General features: G+C 35.6%; 1 protein-coding gene across 1 annotated transcript; it reads right to left on the reverse strand.

Moving 5' to 3' along the window:
- Positions 1 to 843: 843 nt before the first annotated feature.
- On the reverse strand, positions 844 to 11,267 carry LOC112170291 (V-type proton ATPase subunit a3). The gene is made up of 18 exons (XM_024307527.2): positions 10,935 to 11,267; positions 10,126 to 10,170; positions 9,249 to 9,368; positions 9,064 to 9,171; positions 8,359 to 8,466; positions 8,092 to 8,265; positions 7,233 to 7,370; positions 6,413 to 6,520; positions 6,156 to 6,263; positions 5,860 to 6,008; positions 4,968 to 5,121; positions 3,741 to 3,901; positions 3,447 to 3,653; positions 3,066 to 3,249; positions 2,494 to 2,577; positions 2,193 to 2,386; positions 1,601 to 1,660; positions 844 to 1,361 (listed from the first exon to the last, which is right to left on the reverse strand). The coding sequence occupies exons 1-18, from the start codon at positions 11,067 to 11,069 to the stop codon at positions 1,157 to 1,159; spliced, it is 2,442 nt and encodes an 813-aa protein (XP_024163295.1). The 5' UTR covers positions 11,070 to 11,267; the 3' UTR covers positions 844 to 1,156.
- Between the last annotated feature and the right edge of the window lie 8,515 nt (positions 11,268 to 19,782).

Raw genomic sequence — 19,782 nt, forward strand, 5'->3', positions numbered from 1 at the left:
CAGAACAACCGAAGGTCTGATCTGAGACTTGCTTGGAGTCATGGGAGCTCCGCTCGCCCCCCTCCACATTAGCATCTCCGACAATTTGCCTCACCTCAGTAAGGACACTCCCATCATAAGCTTTCACAGCTCCTCTGGTTTTCTTCTTCTTCTTTTTTTTTGGTTTTTTGTGTTGGTTGGGTTTGATTTGGCTGGTCTCTTTTGAATTGAGGGAGTCCCTCTCAGGTTGGATTTGCTTTGAGTGTTTGTTTCCAAATTTTGGAAGAAACTGAGGCCATGGGCACTTTCGTCACTTTACACAATCGGTGTCTTACGTGGCGTTGAGTTGGCAAGTACATAACTGACACGTCATCAAGCAACCGGAGGAAACGGAGGGAATGGACCGGTTGGATTGAAAATTGTGAATTCAGGGACTTTTGGGATTAAATTAGAAATGCAGGGATTGAAACGAGAACGAGGGCATACTTCAGGGACTAAACAGTAATTTGCCCAAATTTTATATATGTCAACTGTCACTTGAGGGAAAATTTGTATATGCGAGTAATTTACCTATTGAAACATTCGATTCAGGTTTATGGTTATCAAATATGAATCATACGCAAAGTGAATCAATCAACATCTCTCATTCTATTAAAATCTGCAATGGATAATGAGAAGGTTTCTATTATAGTGTGCAATTGCCCTGCGCTCCTTGGACTAAAATCGGCATGAGTTTGTGTTTACTCACTTTAATATGGACTTTAATGGTACCCTTTTAGGGTAGGAACTACGTATTGAAGCTATTAGTTGTAGGGAAACCCATATCATTTGCAAGGAGAATAAATTTGAAACAAAAACACCAAGTAAACAATGTTTTGGCTTCGCCTAATAATAAATAATAAATATATAAATAGAAAGATGATTAACCCATTCCCATTATTACACACGGTCACAACTGCCACTACAGATGAAGATGCTGGCCTAAACTGCTTATTCCTCCAACAACAAATAAAAATACTGAAGGGCTGATAATTTGAAAACCATCCGCCAACTCCTTCATGGGGCACCACAATTGCCTTCTTGTACTGTTCAAATGAAAGAATCAACTTGAGTTCATAACCAACTATTCACACTCAATTCCACGGCTTAAACACTGCCTATGGCTTGATTTAGGGTATCACTCGTCTTCATCGTCATGCAATACAAATGAGAATGGATAGAACTTGTAACCATCTCCCTCGTAAAACTTGTTTTGGAATTCCACCCAGTGAAGTCGCAAAGCATGAAGGAAAGCACTGAGAGTTTCCATCAGTAGCAAAACACCAACAGTGGCGCAAACGAAGACCAAGATGCCCACAATACGTATAACCCAATTGTTGAACCTGTGAGAAACATAAATTTAGTTTGTACATATTTAGCAAGACTAGTCCTCAACTATCAACTCCTTGGGTGTAGGTAGAATATACAGATGCATAAACATAAATAACATGGGCAGGAACTCCTCCAATGGCATGAATTGGATGCTCATTGGTCAATTATGGTCACTCATCTATTCTCTACACCCAAGAGTCGACAAAGAATTTGTATTGAAAAACGACTGCACTATAGAATGAGTACATACCCAAAAGCCATTACGAGAACCTTGTCATAGAACACACTGGATAATTCTGAATGAGCAAGACTGTTCAAGACAGAAATGCAAATTAGCATTCATTGTGCAAATGGATGATAATATAAAATCCGCATATACAACTTATTCCCATATTCTATTTGTTATCACTTTAAGTTATGAACAAAACAAAAACAAAAAATCTTTACGCAGTAGAACCCAAGCAACACAAATTGGAAAAGAATATCGTATTTAACAGCCATCAGCAGTGAATAGGGTTCCATTATGATTGATGACTAATCTTAAAACAACGGCATGCATGGTTCAACAATTAGGCAGAATGACAAATTAAATTCTGCAGAGAAAAAAGGTCAACAACTTGACATAGATGCAAATTTTCCTATTTTTTAATATCACACTCAACAAAAGCTGGAAAGTTCATATGATTTCAAACTTCTTAATATAGAATGCCGTACTTGTAGAAAAGCAGGCATACATTTACATGCAGCTGTAAGCTTGCATTTGTGAGTCATATACAAACACTTGAGTATATGCATGCACAATGGACAGACATAAAATTCTTATGAAAAGAGCCAGAGACTACCTTAGGGCCCATAGTCGAAGATAGGAAGCTGTATTTGAGACCGCTCCAAGTACAAACTCTATTGTGTGTATGAGTTGATGTACAAAAATTTCACTAAATTCAAACTCCTCATGACCATGGGCATCATGGTTTGAATTCACTTGCAAACTCTCCTCAGTGCTCTCAAGTAGAGCATATGATTGGCCTTGGTGACTCTGAAACAACATAATATCAGAAACAGCAGAGCAGAACAATTTAAGAAGAAAAAGTGATGGATCAAAATGACTGAGAGAAACTAGTGAAAGGATGTCAGCAAACATACAGCTTCATGTTGCTTCTTCATGAGGAAAGGCTTTGGAAGCAGCATCCATGGTACAGCTATAAGAGCCAAACCTAATAGCACTAACTGGTAAAAGAAAATGAAATATAATCAATACACTACTATTCTTTACAGAGAGAGAGAGGTACAAGGTCATGAAAGTAATTTTCATGTGAAAGGTCATACTTGCCTTCATATTTCACGAGGAATAGACCGAATTTTGACAGAGGTATCTTTTTTATTTGGTTTTAGAGTTCAGTACCTATTTGATCGTTTTTAAAGTTTGGGTACTATTGAGTTTGGTGCTAAATAGTTCAGACTCTACTCATGGTAAAAACCCTAAAGAGAACCATCGAAATTTAGTTTAATAATATCTTTAGGGGGAGGTTTCCAGCAAATGATGTTTGAAAAAGTGATTCTTTTCTTGTTTTGTTTCATATCAATAGTCATAAGAAACAACCATATTGCAGCTGCAAAAGCAATTTGAATAATATCCTTTCTAATATTCTTGAAGAATAGCTGATTTCTAGCATGTCAGATTATAACATATAAACAAGAGTGGTAAGAGGGACTACCTGAACTGTTTTCTGACCACTGAAAAGCTGATTTTCACCTAGCTCATCAGTAGGACTGAGGAACATATATATCATTACATGGTATAGATCAACTTTTGAACCAGTCCACCACTTCATAACAATCAGAACAGACAAGTAGCCAAATAGACTGTTTAAGAATATCAGCTGAGGGACAAACTGGAACCTGGATCAATGCAGGACAAGAATGAATACAAGCAAAAAACAGTAGGGTGAAAGAGTACAAAAGCAACTAGTGATACAACAGATGCAAGTATTCACAGTATATATGTGAACAACTCACATTTACAGTGTATAAACTTGCTGCCTTAATGGTCAAATTGACATCTTCATTAAAAAGTCAGTAAGAAATGCGCAGCTTACCAAACATTCAGACCATTTTGAAAGAACTTTGCATTGAAATAACTTATCACAATTCCAAGGTTCATTTGGACCACCCCAATAAGAATTGACATTTTCATCTTCAATGAGTTTAAGAATGGCAGCTCACTGCGAGATCCATGCCACACAGGATCCAGACCAAATGGGTATGTGGGACCCACCTTAATCAAGCCAGCAGTAGTGGCATCTCTGCAAACAAAACATTTCAGTTTACTATCAGAACCTCAAAGAGAGGATCCAGCAGAAGATATAATACCAAAAGTTTTAAGGTTGTACCTGCAAGAAAGATCACGGCATGCATATGCTGAGCGACCAAACAGTTCAAATGGGACAGAGAAGAACTCATTATAGATGAAACCAGTGTAGATTGAGAAAATTGACATCAATAGAATAACATAACGGCCACCAAATGCCATCTCCATGATATCTCCAAGTTTCTGTAAAAGTATAACTGTATTCAATTAGAATCGAACATGGAAGATAAAATTGATACTGCAAGTGATGAGAAATAGCTCATAGATTACCTACCAACAAAACTAAAATTCCCCATGTGTTTTCACGTCAAATAACAAAATGAAAAGAGGAACTAACCACAACAAACAACAAAAACACAGAGCAACATGCTCATGAAGATAAAAACACAGCAATTGCATGGTTAAGGGAGTTGACACATTTTTAGAAGGGATAGCTTTAGCCAATATCAAATGTCCAAGTGTTGACTAACTAAAGCCTTTCTATAACGGAATTCTGCCTTATTCTACACAGACCAACGAAAAGAATCCAGACAGCAGAAGCTACACATAGCATTTTATCCTAGTCCTGCAACTTATGTATTCATCTGAAAACCCTGAATAAGACGGGGAAGAGAAGAACTAAGACAGAAGGCAAAACTTGTACGATTTTTCATTTTTTATGTTTTACTTTTTAATCAAGCCTATAAACCTTTTATTCAAATTACTAGGCATAAGCTATAATCAATTATCCAACAGATTTAGAGTTGAAGAGCATAAAACATTATGATAAACCGATAAAGTGACAATAAAATAGCATTAAGGCAAATGCTAAAACCTTTAGATTTGCACTTTTCAACTCGAGTTTTACCCCCATTAGAAGGCAGAAGATATGTCCACACAGATTTTAGACTCACTAGTGATCAGAAAGCATAAACATTCATAACATTCCACTGAAGTGGCTTAACATGCAAAATTATGAACATTAGACGTTCCAATACTGGTAATAAAATTGTGGCAATAAGCAACATGCATCAGATGTCATCAATGGCTGCTGCTCACATTTTTCTTGATAAGAGAGCATTAGTAGAAGGATAGATATATTCCAGTTTAACCAAGCCAAGATGACGGAACAACCAACTACCATACAAATCGCCGGGATATACATATCATATACTTTTGTGTATACTCTATGTCCAATATAGCAACTATATATTGCTGACCACTGGACATTTCAACACATTTAAGTAATTACAAAGCAAGTAAATATTACCTCATTAGAAAATTTCCTTTCCCTGACTATCAAATATAATGTCGCAAGAAGCAAACATAGTCCATGTCCCCAATCACCAAACATGACAGCAAAAAGAAATGGAAATGTGATGATAGTATATACAGCAGGATTTGCTTCTTGATACTTGGCCACACTGCAATTACATCAAACAAAACATTTCAGTACTCGGTTTATATTTCTGTTCTCAGAAAGCAAAAATGTCATCATACCTCATCATTTAAAATTCTAAGATTCACAATACTCGTAAGTGTGTAAGTGCACACTTACACACTTACTAATGGTTCATTGATTTCAACTATTGGCCTTCTTTCGCATCTACTCTAGATATAAGAGTTAAAGCAGGCGATGATTGAAGGGATTACTAATCTTGGCTATTACATATTACTTGAAACATTATTAATGTACAACTACTTACTAGACTATGGTCAAGGAAATGCCAAACAAATGACATATCTTGTCAAATGATAGGGGTAATAAACATAGGGAGAGTAGAGCATTCACATAAGAAACCAACTAGTTAATGTGGATACGTTATTCCAGTATATGACCCTATACCTTACTAGGAAAGTGCCAAAAATGAAAGGTTAAGATAATAAGTATTAATATCTGCCAGACTCTCATGGACAAGAGGACCAAATTAACCAAGTCCAGAAGAGGGCCACCAGCATTTTAGGGAAGAAACAAAAAAAAAACAATTAGCTTTAAGTTATTTATATATAATACAATTCCAGTTTTTGAGATAAAGAGGGAGGGCCATATGCATGCTAACACATGACAAGTTCTACGTAAGGAGTGCACGCATACTCCTTTCATTATCCTTTCTTTTACCAAATAGGAGCACAAAACAGTACAATATTGGAGTGGAACTCACCCATATGCATCAACAATCTCTTGAAATGAAGAAGTGAACTTGTTTGTGCGGAAATATGTTGGTGGTGCTTCCTTTGTATGCAGAACCTGGAAGATAGCTCCAACTTGAGAATTGGAGTCAAAAGCTGCCCGCTGCAATGCCTCCTGGATCTGCAACAATCAGTTTGAAGAAAAAAATTCCACAACATATCAGACTTGTATGTCACAATTCAAAACCTCTTAATTCAAATTGGGCACCAGAAAGGACTCATCATACCATGCAGAACTTTTATTTTTTATTTTTAAACCAAAGGATACCTGCTTCGATGCAAAAATAGGACTCCACCCCTCAGCCACAAGACATTTTTTGGTTACATCGAGGCTAAGCATATTAAGAGTGTGGTGTATGGCTTTCTCCTTCCTCGCCTTCATGAATAAAACAAAACATTGTCAAATACCTCAACTTTTTGCAACATTTTGCAATACACACAAATACCATGTATTTGAGTCAGTATTATTCATATTCCCATGCATATAATCAATTAATTTTATCGAAGAAATAGTTTTATACCCACCAAATGGTTCCATTGCTCATAATGTTCGCCAATAGTCTGTAACAAACTTTCCCGGTGTGAAACTCCAATATCTATTGTAGTCTTTAGCTCTGAAAGTTTACCTGCAACCTGAATTTGAAATATATGGTTATATCAAATGAAGGTGACAGAGAAAAATCTGATCAGATGAAATGCACTAGAAATTAACACAAATGCTGCTTTCTACCACAAATGCAAGGCACAAACTCAGATAGACAACCAAGTCAAACATATATAATTCTTGTTCTAAAATCGAAGCTTCATCATTTTTGATTAAAATATAAAGAAACTGAACACATAGGGTTTTATGAAATTATTGAAATAGTACAAAGAGACAACCCGATCTTTTAAAAATCACTAGCAGAGCCCCATTCTGTTATACTGCTAACAGGATCCTTGCTGTATCACTAATATATAGATCTATTAGTCAACTAATGCAGCTGGTGAGGGTGCTTCTATGGATGCTAGATAACTTAATAAGAAAAGAAAATAGAGACTTGTGCCCTATTACTTCATGAAAGGAGTATTTACAAGCACCATGCAAAAAAAATATTTGGCCTAGTAAAAGGCTCACTTTAATGACTAAATAAGCATGGGCTCAAAGACAGCAAATTAACTTAATGTAGACATAATATTAACATTTCTATGGGCAGTACTTAATGCTGGGAAAAAAGGCATTAACAATGAGAAATGAACAGAAAGGTAATTGGGATGAGAAAAGATGTAACAGAACAAAGAGAGCAGCCACCTTCTCATTCTAAAATAATAGTAATAATAATCCAAGCAGAATCACAGTGCATACCTCATTAATCGTTTGAGCTTGTTTACTTAGGTCCTCAGTAAAAGGGTAACGATTCGCTCCAAAGGCATCACAAATTTTAAGAATCTTGTTCTTTGCTCTTTCTCCAGAATAGAATACAACAAAAACATTTTTCTCAATCTGCAGATCATCATTCATAGTCAGAGACAGGGTATTCAACTACACAGAAAAATGATATAACCAAAACACAGTGCCATGTATTATTTGAATGTAGAAGTCTTTTTGGTAATTCATACATAAAGGTGCGCTTCATCTTTTTTTGTTGCCAAACAATATTAAGATGCCTGTGAACACAAGTACAAACGTCCTCTAAGGTAGAGATAAGGACTAATAACAAACCCTAAGCAAATAAAAAACAATGGCAATCTGGCATATTCAGCCTAGTTTTCCCGTGCTTGGAAGAACAACTACCCTGCGAAAACCTTATGGCCCTCAGCTTCATAAATTGCTTTCCAATAGTGTGATAAATGCTTTGTTAACATTCTGACCAAATGGTATATATCAAGGCAAATCCATATTCTTCAAGGTAACTTGGGTGTCCATAATCCAACTCATGTCAACAGTTACTATTTATAATATCCATCATTCTAAGAGCATTTGAGTTCTTATTGCAACTGAAACTAAAGTATCTCCTACTTGTGTACAAGTACAGAGGTTATCCCATACAACCCCAATGTTCTTTTCTTCTAAGAAATCCACTCCACGAACCAATCAAGGTCAAAGAGAAAACGGTAGTACAGCAACAAAAAAAAAAAAAAAAAAGGGAAAAACTTGACTCTCATTTTTCCCAACAAAAAATACATACGTGTGTCTGTGTGTGTGTTAAAGGCAGGAAAAATACCTTCTCTCCTGTCACTGGATCTGTAACAGGATTCTCAACAACGGCCTGCCTTAGAAAAACATTACCCCTAGTAGCTCGAAATAGAATCCTCTCAAATGCCAAAGACTTTCCCCTAGGAACAAGACCGGTGAGAAACCCCAACTTAACTTGCTTTGATGGATCAGTTGATGATTCCTGAGGAGCAGCCATACAAAAAGAACTGTACTCAGTAGAAGTAAAACAAAGTGATTAGTCCTGGTACAAGAAAAAAGAAATTGAAATCCATACTTGGTCCACCAATAACGGTGTATCCAAGGCGTCATCACCAGTATGACGGGATTCATCTCTTTGCTGCGACCTGGCGCTGCTTTCAGCTGAATGAAAAAACTCACCAGCCTGAAAGATACATTTTTAGTCATATGACAGAGGTATAAAATAAGATAAACATGCAAATCGAGACAAAACTCAAATGCGAGAGAACTCTATAAACTCCTCTATCAAGTATCAACAGATCAAATCCATAATCGCTTCTAGAATAATAATCAAAGACAACCACCTGTATGAATCCAATATTTAACTATAATGCCTGCATTAGTACACAGACAATACTCATATTATCTGATCATGCGTAACTTGTGATTTTTTAACAGGTTAATGTCACTAACTAGTTTGAAGTATATATTAATAAGATATTATTTGGACATGCGGTTATATGGTTCCTTTTTTTTGGTTACTTCTGTTGGTTGCTCTACTAACCTCCAGGGATGAAAGGGCCTGCTGATCATTACAAGCTGGAAAATCAAACACTTGACAATAAGGGGCATTGTTGTTATAACTTAGATTTCACCTTATAGCAAACTTCAGCCTTTCCATAAGAAATTTTAAAAAGAATCAAGAACCTACAGCCTATCACCAGAGGATAGAGAATGAACTGATGTCCTAGTAACACTAGTTGCATGGTAGGAGAGACTGAACAAGCAGAAGGGCTATTACCTTTTGCAGGACAAGCTTATATTCTAAGAGTTCATTATATGAACGCTGCAATTTTTCACCATTCGCATTAATTTCAATCAGCTCAGCCTCGAGCTCACCAAGTTTTACCTAGCATACACACAAAAGCAGTGTTAAAACATACAATACTAAGCATCTTTTGCTAGACAACAAACATCTTATTATACCTCTAGATCATCTACATTGAGGTCAGCTTGTCTTCTAGACTTTGTAGGAGGCAGACCAGCCTTTAACATTTGGTCCTTGAAGAAACGTAATTTGCGTGCCATCTCACCAGCTCTTTTAATCTACATAAGAGAAAAAAACCAATTGGCTTAGCAACCAATATGCAAACAAAAGTCCTAGGTACTTATACAACTACGAAAAGAAATGGATTGTAGGTATTTAGTTGTCCTCTTAGAAACTGGATATCAAGTACCCTTTTGGTTGGAAGCAAATTGAAACAGTTCAAAATAACACCAAGTGTTACCAAGAAATACTAAAGGAGAGAAAGATCTCTCTCTCTCTCTCTCTCTCTCTCTCTCTCTCTCTCTCTCTCTCTGTGCACACACCCCAGGGAAGGGGAACAGCTAAAAATGCACTTGAACTACTCGTTTCAACTAATCAAGTCAACTTTTCAAATTACATCGGTTGCATGCACAGCAGTATCCACCGGTTTTTCAATTCTGTCACTTTAAGTCAGGTCTGGTGCTAAAGTGACCATAAACTTCAGCAGATATGAAACAGATCGGAGTGTAATTTCTAAATTCAGCTGCAAACTAGAAACAAATAGAAAGTCCAATCTCTTGAATATCAACAGGAGACCGATAAGACAACTGACACGCATCATTGGGAATTGATAAGCAGCATTTTTGGCATTATTATATAAATCACAAAATACATGTCATAAGATAAGTGCCAGAAGTTTGTTTTCAATCCCCGAGTGCAAAGCCTTACAACTCAAGTCTAAGGAGAAGTAGCAATTTATGGCCAAAAAGACATTCAAAGTATCCACAATGCAAGATAACAATATAATTGCTTCGTAAGATAAGAGCATAACCACACCTGAGTAGCATAAGTCCTCTGAAACGGGCTCTTCTCTGAATTAAGCTGGACCAAATAAGACATCAGAATATTAGTTGCCAGGAAAAAATAGAAAAAATATTTAGATTAAACTAAGCTTCACCTTCAAATTTAATTCTTTAGGATATTGTACATTCAGCCATATAAATTGGAAAAACAAAAAATTGTTTCGTTTTCCTGCATATGTTTTCTATAGATAAGATGAAAGGGTGTGTTTCAACCCCAGAGGATGCAAAGGGATCTTAATAGACTGCTACCGTTTCACCACCCACCCACTATACACTATCATTCCTTGGCAAGCAGAACACTGCTCCAATTTTCGACCCGCTGCTTTTGGTGTGTAGTGTTTCAAATCATGGCACTCCCTACTGTATCATAACCATCCAGGTTGCTAAACCTTGCTTGTTTGCTTGATGTCTAATGTTACTAAACTATTAGAATCTTTGCAGCTATCCTTTACTAAAACAAGATACCAAATCTTATCCGGGAACTAAATTTCCAACGCCACCAGAATCCAAGAGTGACATGAGTTCGCATTACGGTGTTCACAGAGCTAAACACTACGATAATCGCTACTCTTTTTATCCTGATAGATATAACACATCGTGATGAATCGATTGATTGATTAAAGACAAATGCGAAAGAGAAAGCGTGAAAGAAAAAAAAATCAAACAATTCAACAAAAAATCAAAAAAAGCAGAGGAAACCCCAAATCGCAAGGAAAAATCAAATCCAATTGAAACAGACAAGGCGATGATAATTGAAAAAAAGAGAAAGGGAAGGGGGAATACGTCTTTGAATTGGAGGAGGCCGAGGTCGCCGAGATAAGAGACGGTGAGGTGGGCGGACTCGATGGGGATGATGATCTGGACGAGCTGCATAGGCTCCGACCTGAACAGATCCATCGGGGGACAGCATCCTCCCATTCTCGCTCTCTCTCTTTCTCTCTGGATTTGGATTCCTCTGGCCCTCTGTGAATAAATTGAGTTTATGCGACACAAAACAGTCCCCCGTCAAAAACCCACAGAGGAGAGATGAATTTGAGTAATCGTATTAGTAGTACTGATATATGATTTTACAATTGATTCACTCTTGTTTGTTTGTTTGTTTGTTTGCCACACAACTCGCAACACGTCCCCCGAGTCCCTCCTCATCTCTTCAATTTTTGTTGGGTCCGGTAATGATTTTACGTAAGGAACTTTCCTACAACTTCGTCGCTTTTCCATATTTTCCTTTAGGTCCCTCATTTTTTTTATTTTGTCATTTTATACATTTTTCAGACAAAACCCCTAGTATATATGGTAAGTAGTGGTAACTAGTAAGGTTAGTCAAACGGCTTAGCATGGAACCTTATTTCTAACGTTTAAGTCTCAATTCCAACCAATATGTTTGCCAGCAAGTCTGAAGGGTTCGTGCGCCTATGGCTGTGGCTGGGGATTAGTCTGACTTCATTGATATTGGATCTTCACTTATACAAGGGATTAGACATTGACTTTTGCAAGGAATTAGGCCTTCAATTACCCTAATGGGGATAGCTCGCTTGAGAAGAGGATTTTTATGTAATGGATTGGACCTTAACTTACCTCGATGAAGTGCCTCACTCTGGGTGAGGGCTTGGTGCAAGGGGATTGGACCTTGGCTTCCTAAGGGGTGCAATAATTGTTACTTCTACTCTTTTTGTCACTGTTTTGTTGTTTCCATTTTCGTGAAGGGCAATAATTGTTGAAGGTGTATTGGTTCACGCTTTGGCTTCCATGTGAATCTAGGGCGTTGTGGGACACGTGGCATCATCCAGCGGCCTAGATTTGCTTGGACTTGAATTTAGAGAGGGAAATCAAAGAGAACAGTTTCACTTTTATCATACTTTTGAAGAAAAACAAAGAAGTGTTAGAGAGATCTAAAAGAAAAGGAGAATGAACAAACAAGAGAGGAAATGATATGTCAATGATGAAGATTAGCACAATAAGAGTACAATATATCATGCAACTCTTTCCATGAGAAATTTTTTTTCACTAAACCTGGAATATGAAGGGATCAAAGAGTTTTCCAAACCACATTGATTAAGTGACTCAACATTGACCAAGAATTGAAAAAACTAGAAATTAGAGTCCACAAATATAGGCGTGTGTGTAGGGCCATTTCACTAAGGGATTTCTTGTGGGACCCGCCTTTTAATTTCATACCGGCATCTTGACAGTTCAGTTTTAGGTCTCCATGAATATATTAGTTATGCAAATTTTCAACCAAATTGATGATCATGATTTACCATCATGAACCTGAACAATTCAGGTTCATAAAATTTGGTTCATTCATTTATTTGATCTAGTTCGATACCTTAAAGATTATCGATTTGAATAAATATTTGCATAACTAATCTACTCATAGAGATCTAAAAGTAGAACAGTCGAGCTACTGATATGTGATCGAAAAGTTAGTCTAATAAGTGATCCCTTATAATGACCAAAAGAATGGATCACTCACTATAATCTCAAAATCCTATACCACCTTTCCAACTTGTAACTGCACAATTTTGTCAACTCAACCTATGAAGACTTTGACTTGAAGTTTTTCACCCCCACTAGAACTTGGCACTCATAGAAGATAATTCATAACAAAGAGCCAAGAGAGTATTTAATGTCCCGGCGTGCACTTGCACCAACAAGAATTGAGAACTAGATAACATCAAGTACATTTCTTGATTATTCAAAGAAAAAAATTGTCTATAAATATTAACGGTTGAGATCTACTAGTTTACTTGCACCACTAGTGGTGCATAGAAGAATTTTCTCAAAGATTCAAAGGAATTTTTATACCACTCGTTGGATAGAAGTAGGCATAAACCAAATTGAGGGAAGAAAACTGGCCGAATCGAGCAGAAAAAGAGGTTACAATTATCGAACCGGACTAAACAGTGGAGAAAATGTAGTAAACCAGACCGAACTGAATCAAACCAGGTCGGAACTGGGTTAATCCTCTGAACCGACTGGAAAAAAAAAATCGAACAGGTCGAATTTCATAAAATATATTAGTTTTTATTAATTTTTAAATGTTGTCAATTTCTGATTGGTTACAAATTGGTTTCATGTGAACTTGACTACACCTGATCACCAAAAAACCCTAACATATCCTGATACCCACTCGGTCTCTCTCATTCTCATCGTTTTTCTCGACTTAGGACTCTCTCTCGAAAATCAAACACCTCTCTCATCTCACCAGAAGCAAAAAGATCAGCTCATTTCTCGCCGTTTTAATCAAGATTCTCGTCATTTTGCTTCAGATGGATTCGTATTGTCTATAATTTTTGCTTCCTCTTCTTCTTATTCAGATGGACTCGATAATAGATAGCTTGTTAAGACTTTGATTTGGGATAGTATTTGTAGAGATAGGTTGCTGAGACTTTGATTTTTTGGGTTCGGGTTGAAGAAAACCAGTTTTGATTTCATTTTCAACTATCAAAGGATTTCAGGAAATTGTTAATTTGTTTATTGAGACTTTGATTTAAGGGTTCGGGATGAAGAAAAATGGTTTTGATTTTGTTTTCAACTATCAATTTCAAAGGGATTTTAGAAAACTGTTTGTTTATTAAGACTTTGATTTTCAACTATCAACTTATTAAGAAAGACTTTGTTTGTTTATGTTTCTCGCTACATAACAGTTGTTTTGTTTTTGTTTCTCTATTTCTACTTCTATTGCTTTGGGAAGACCTGCCAATCTTTGTTTATAATTCTCATTCAATTTGCAAATAAATTTGTTGGAAATTTGATAAATGTGTTTCTGTTTGAACATTGAAGCTGTTGTTGACTTGCTTATGTGTTTATGTTCTATCGTAACTCAGGTGGATGATAATGAAGAGTGAATGATGGTTCAAAGCTACTGTCTACATGATGTGTTACTGCTGTTTTGTTATTGGCAGCAGATAATCAGGGCCAGTCCTGAGATTTTAGAGTCCTGGAGCGAAAATTATAACAAGATTTACTAAAATTATAACAAGGCTTACTAATTGTGTATCCATCAAAACACTATGACAATTTCCGCACAGCATAAAAAGTAAATAAGATTCATAACTTAATAAATGACTATAAAATATTGAATATAAAGTTCATTGTTGTTGAGTTTCAGTTTTTCTTGTTTGTTATAAGGCCTACGTCCTCCAATTTGGTATTTTTAAAAAAAAAATTGAGAGAGGAAAGAGAAGAAAAAAAAACTAGAGAAGGATAAACAACAAAAAATGAGAGATGATAAAAGGGAAGATAGAAAAGAAGAAGAAAATAAATGCCCACCAAATGAGAGATGAAAAAAGGAGAGAGAAAAAAGAAGAAAAAGTAAACAAAATTAATCAAACCCACCACCAAAAGCCATTTCCATCAAATTAATTATAAGATTGGAGGCCTCCAAGTTTTGGAGGCCTTGTGCAGCTGCATCAGTTGAACTACCCCAAGGCCGGCTCTGCAAATAAGCAGATATGCATTTTTATGTTTTCTTGAACTTTTCTTTTTAAGTTTTTTCAATCAAGAACTTTCCTTTAAGTTTGAAACTTTACTAGTTAATTTGGGTCTATAATGAAATAATAAACTAAACTTTAAATTTTTGGACTTGTGTGTTTGTATTGAACTTTACTTTATGGTTTAAATTTAGATGTTTTTGGACTTGATGAAATCTTGTATTGAACATTTGAACTTTCTTTTTTGTGTTTATACTTGCTGGAAAAAAAAAGTAGGCCACTTGGGCCGTGAATCTCTATTAATAAAACGAGCAGTTGTTTACTGTTCATCTTGGGGAAACTTTCGAGCATCCCAAATTGACCTTGGTTTGGCTAACGTGGAAGAGAGCAAGGAGGGTTAGCAAAGTAAATGATGAAAGCACGCAGAGAAAAATAAAGGAGACGGAGAGATCAAGGAGTGTTTTGATATGGGTTGTGCCGACGAGAGGAAAGAAAATGCAAAGGCGAGAAAGGAAAAGAAGATGAAGAGGAAGAGCCTTCAGGATTTGGATCCGCTCTGATCAAAATCACAGGTTGTGCGACAGAGGTCAGCTCCGGAGCTTCCAAGAGAAAGGTGTAATTTTTACATTGAAACTGCTTAGATCCCAGCAATTCTTACTATTCAATCAACTGGCCTTTTGTTTTCAGGTCTTTATTTGATTCTCGAGGATCGGAAGTCAGATTACTTTGATCAAGAAGCTTCTACCGGCCAAGAAGGTAACCTTTTTTTTCATATGGGTAGTGGTAAAGTTTTGGTCTCTTTATGCTTAATTTACACAGTTTAGTGGTGTGATTTGAATTCAATTTAGTTTTTTCCTAACAGAAGGGGCAATTAACAATCATACACTTTGAAGCTTATAACTTATTATTAAACATTTTTGTACATAGAGAATACATATGTGTTTGAGAAAAAAAAAATAGATGTGTGTAATTGGAGGAATTTGTTTTTGTCTGTATTGTTTATTTCTTCTTTCATTATAGGGTTTCCTTTTTATGTTGGCTGGTGTTGGGTTGTGTACCAAATCTTTCCTTTATGAGGTCATGTTTCTGGGTGTTGAATTGTCTGTTGATCCTTGAATTTAAATTTTCAGTTTAAGCCTTTAGTTTATGATAATGCACATAAGCATTTTAATATTTTAAAGGAGTTTATCAGCTTTAATGAAACATAGTTTCAGAGACTATGGGTTTGTTAAAAAATTATAACAGCATTGCCTATGTTCAACTATTAAAGGCCATTCTTTTTCAGTAAACTGCTCTTAATTACTTCTTTGATTTGCTTTTGTGTTTAATTTGTAATCCTATTTAGTATTGACATTCTTATGCCTCATTTTTTCCTTAAACTCAATCTAATTGTGTGTTTATTTCCACAGAATTTTATCATCAAATACTCGCCAAGGCTTTAGTGCATTTCTTTCCGTCGAAGTTTCTGGTCATAACTTGGTTAGAACTTAGGTAAGCTCCTTTGCTATTTTAATATGATTCCCAGTTTTGTGATGATGATATATTCATATTCCTAATCATAGTACCCTTCCAAACAATCATCCTCGGTGAATGGCTTCATTTTATGGATATTTAGCTGAAGATAGTGTTGAAAGTTTTTTTTTTTTTACTTTTTTTTTTTATGAGAATGTTGACCTTGATGATGAAAAACATGACAAAGTTTTGGTGCACATGAATAAGCTTTGCACTTAGCAAACATTCTTTATTTTTTTGAGTGGTGATCAATATCTATGCTAAATTGATTTCAATGCTTGAAAATTACAACTACTTTAATGCCTACAAGATTGAAAACCTTCCTCTCAAATCGAGCTATGATTTATGAAATCTGGAATAAAAAATTAGTGTACTGTGGAGAGCTTACTTCCTTACCTTCTGATGCAACAAGTAAAATTGGAGGAAAAGCTGTTGGACTTAGATGTAGTGCTTGAATCAGATGAAGTAGTTTTGATCATTAACGTAGTATTGTTCTTGAGATAAAGGCAAATAGCAAGTAGTGTACTGTGCAAGTCATCTAAGATTTTCAATTTACTAATAAAGTTTGTCTATGTGTTCTATGTGACATATGAAATAGATAATGCCAGAATTGATTTTGATAGTAGCTTTGGTCTAATTTTTTGGGTAACGATGCCACATCTTGCCATACTTATATCGAGTAGTATTATGCATGAGATTAATTAGTACATTGTGTTAAAGCTTGCATTTTGATTTAAGTGTGCCATCCAAATCATTATATGAGAAGGTAAATACCCTACCAAACTTTAGCTTAAGTAACAGAGAAAGAATTGTAAATTTACTTAAGCATGAGAGCTTAAGATTTGTGTTAATGGTTTTTGAAATCATGAAAGCATGGGAGAAAAAAATATAAAAAAGAAATTATGGAAAAATTAGAAAAACAAAAGAGAAAAATGTCGTTCTTGAGAAATTTGCCACTCCACTCAACCATTTTCTGCTGAGGCACCATATGATCAAGGATAGAAAGGTGAGAAAGATATGATATCCAATTGAGGATAAAGATACGTACGTACAAACATTCTAGATTAACAACTAATATGGCATAGATCCTCGATCCTTAATTACTCAAGGACAAACCAATCAAAAACAGAGAACACAAGACTAGAGCCAATATCCTATAAAGAGCAACAATGGTGAAACCATTCGCCAATATGAGGATATGCCTCAAGAATCGGGCTGCGTGTAGAATTCTTGTGAACCAATACTTGAAATTGATGAGCGTAGACAGCTTTCTCTGATACTCAGCTTGATCATCTTTTATTGTCAACCCTACTCGAGCAAGGAACCTATGCTCATTCAATATGGCCAAAGCATTGCAGAATAGAAGTGCACCAACAAACCCTCGCCACAAAGTCCAAAAAGCATTCAAAAAAACCCAAATAAATATCATAACTTTTATTGATATGCAAGAACAAATTGAGGGTTGAACATCTGGCTAGATCATTTTCAGGAACTAGAAGCTTAACGATCTCAAGCATACCAATAGGTCTTGATTTAACATTCAAGACTGAAACTAACAAACACTAAATATATATTGAAAATCACTTGATAAAACAAAAGAAAATAAGATTGATGAGATTGAACTTCTTATCAGCGAGCGATGAACTGACCACAGGACAGAACAACTGTTTGCTTCAGACAACCCCCAGCGGTCTACTTTACTAGGATATGGAATTTGACAGGAGGTGAGCAAAAGAAAAGACTCACTAGGGTTTTGTTATTGGAGTGCATCACCCGCCCACTCTTATATTGACATGTGTCATATAAAATTACGGCGGTGAATAACATCAATGCTTCAGATTCTTCTTAGCAAAAATTTTGTAATTTTGAATTATAATTTTGTATTTTCCCTTTTTGGGAGGGACAATTACAATAGATTAAGACCGCTACATTATTTAAAATTTTCTTTATTTTGTTTAAAAGTTTTCCTAAAAACTATTTTAACTAACCTTTTTTTTTTATCTAGAATAAGGTAGCAAGCCACCTCGGTTATGTTAGTGAGTTAGTAACACACTCACCCAATCAGTATCTGGACCAAGGTCCACGAGAGTATCCCAACAAAACCAGACTAATCTTCCACCGCAGGGGCACAAACCTTAAGGCCCCTCAAACCTATTGGCCACAAACTTGTGGGAGTTGGGATTCAAACTTTGGAAACTCATTTCAACAACATTACTTAAAATTTAGCTAAATGTAAATATTTTATTATTTATTATTGGTTAATAAAATATATATTATTAAACATATTTTAAACATATATTATTAAACGTGGCAATGCCACGTGGTAATCTGGGCCCAGATCACACCACGTTTAATAATATATGTTTAAACAATCAGAAATGGTGGCAAATTTGAGTGATAATATATGTTTAAACATACTTTATTACTCCTTGTAGTCCCGGAATACCACGTGGCATTGTCATGTAGTAATGAGAGTCAATCATATTACTCAAATTTTGTGGGGACCTTGAGGGGGTTAAAAAATTAACTTAAGATAATTAATCAGAAATAAGGATAAGTTAATTATATAGATCAATAATATCAACTTGGACCACCACGTGTACCATGGTCTGAGGCTATATTATAATTTTTCTTTATTGCATTGGGAGTGCATTAAGATCTTAAGTGGTGAGAAAATAGAGGAATTAGGTTTGCATTTGGTTAGATCAAAAGTTCGGTAGCCACTATCATGTAGTTTAATCTCATTAGTGCTTATTTTGTAAGTGGAAAGTCATGAGTTCAACTCATGGACTAATTTGTTGCAATATTATCAATTGTTCATCAACTTTTTATTAAAAGAATATAAAAAACCAGGATCGATCCTTTCTTCGGTGTAACAGTTAAGAAATTACAATGAATATTAATAAATTCACGTGATATTTATCGAGTATGGTATAAAGAATGACAAATTTCCGTTTGTCCCTTTTTATCTTTTATTGATGGAGTGTTAGTTTTTGGCTATTTTTTTTAAAGGAGTATTTGGCTGTATTTACCATTGATAAAAAAGTCAATGAGTTCATGTACATATTGTAATGAAAATACAAATATGATCAATCTTTTTAAATTGAAGTGATGAGAAGTTGGGGTTTTAGCGATCAACATTTCATGAGCATAAATATATCCTTTTTTATTTTGTGAGAGTCTTTAGGTGACAATTTTCATCACAAAAAGTACGCCGATGACATTACCATCTCTATAAGCACATTTGATGACCAACATTCATTGGTAAAAACATTTGGCAACAAATTAGGGGGCAAAATCCATTGCAACAATTTGCACATAAAAAAAGGACAAAATACTGTTTACTCCCTATACTTATAGGGTATCGACGTTTCAGTCTCTAACGTTTCAATTTCACCTGGATAGTCCCTAAACTCTCTAATTTCACACAAAAGGTCCCTGCCGTCAATTTTCCGTCCAAAATTTCGTTTTCTTGCTGACGTGCACTTTTTTCATACTGAAATGACTATTATACCCTCACCTTCTCTTTTTTTTACTATTTATTTATTTGTTCTCTCTTTTTTTTGTTTTTTCTTTTCACCTCTTCTTCTTCAGCTCTCTTTCCTCATTCTCTCTCTCTCCCCTCTTAGGGATGACAATGGGGCGGGTTGGGGATAGGGATCACAATACCATCCCCATCCCCAGGG

This window comes from Rosa chinensis, chromosome 6 (genome assembly GCF_002994745.2).
Source record: "Rosa chinensis cultivar Old Blush chromosome 6, RchiOBHm-V2, whole genome shotgun sequence".
Classification (NCBI taxonomy): Eukaryota; Viridiplantae; Streptophyta; class Magnoliopsida; order Rosales; family Rosaceae; genus Rosa; species Rosa chinensis.

What these genes read in the sequence shown, in the direction of transcription:
- LOC112170291 (XM_024307527.2), bottom strand. Translation starts at nt 11,069, where the DNA reads ATGGGAGGATGCTGTCCCCCGATGGATCTGTTCAGGTCGGAGCCTATG. An exon ending in AGAGGACTTATGCTACTCAG is followed by an intron (nt 9,369 to 10,125) that starts GTGTGGTTATGC and finishes TCTCTTATGTAG; the next exon opens with ATTAAAAGAGCTGGTGAGAT. An exon ending in TCAATGTAGATGATCTAGAG is followed by an intron (nt 9,172 to 9,248) that starts GTATAATAAGAT and finishes TGTGTATGCTAG; the next exon opens with GTAAAACTTGGTGAGCTCGA.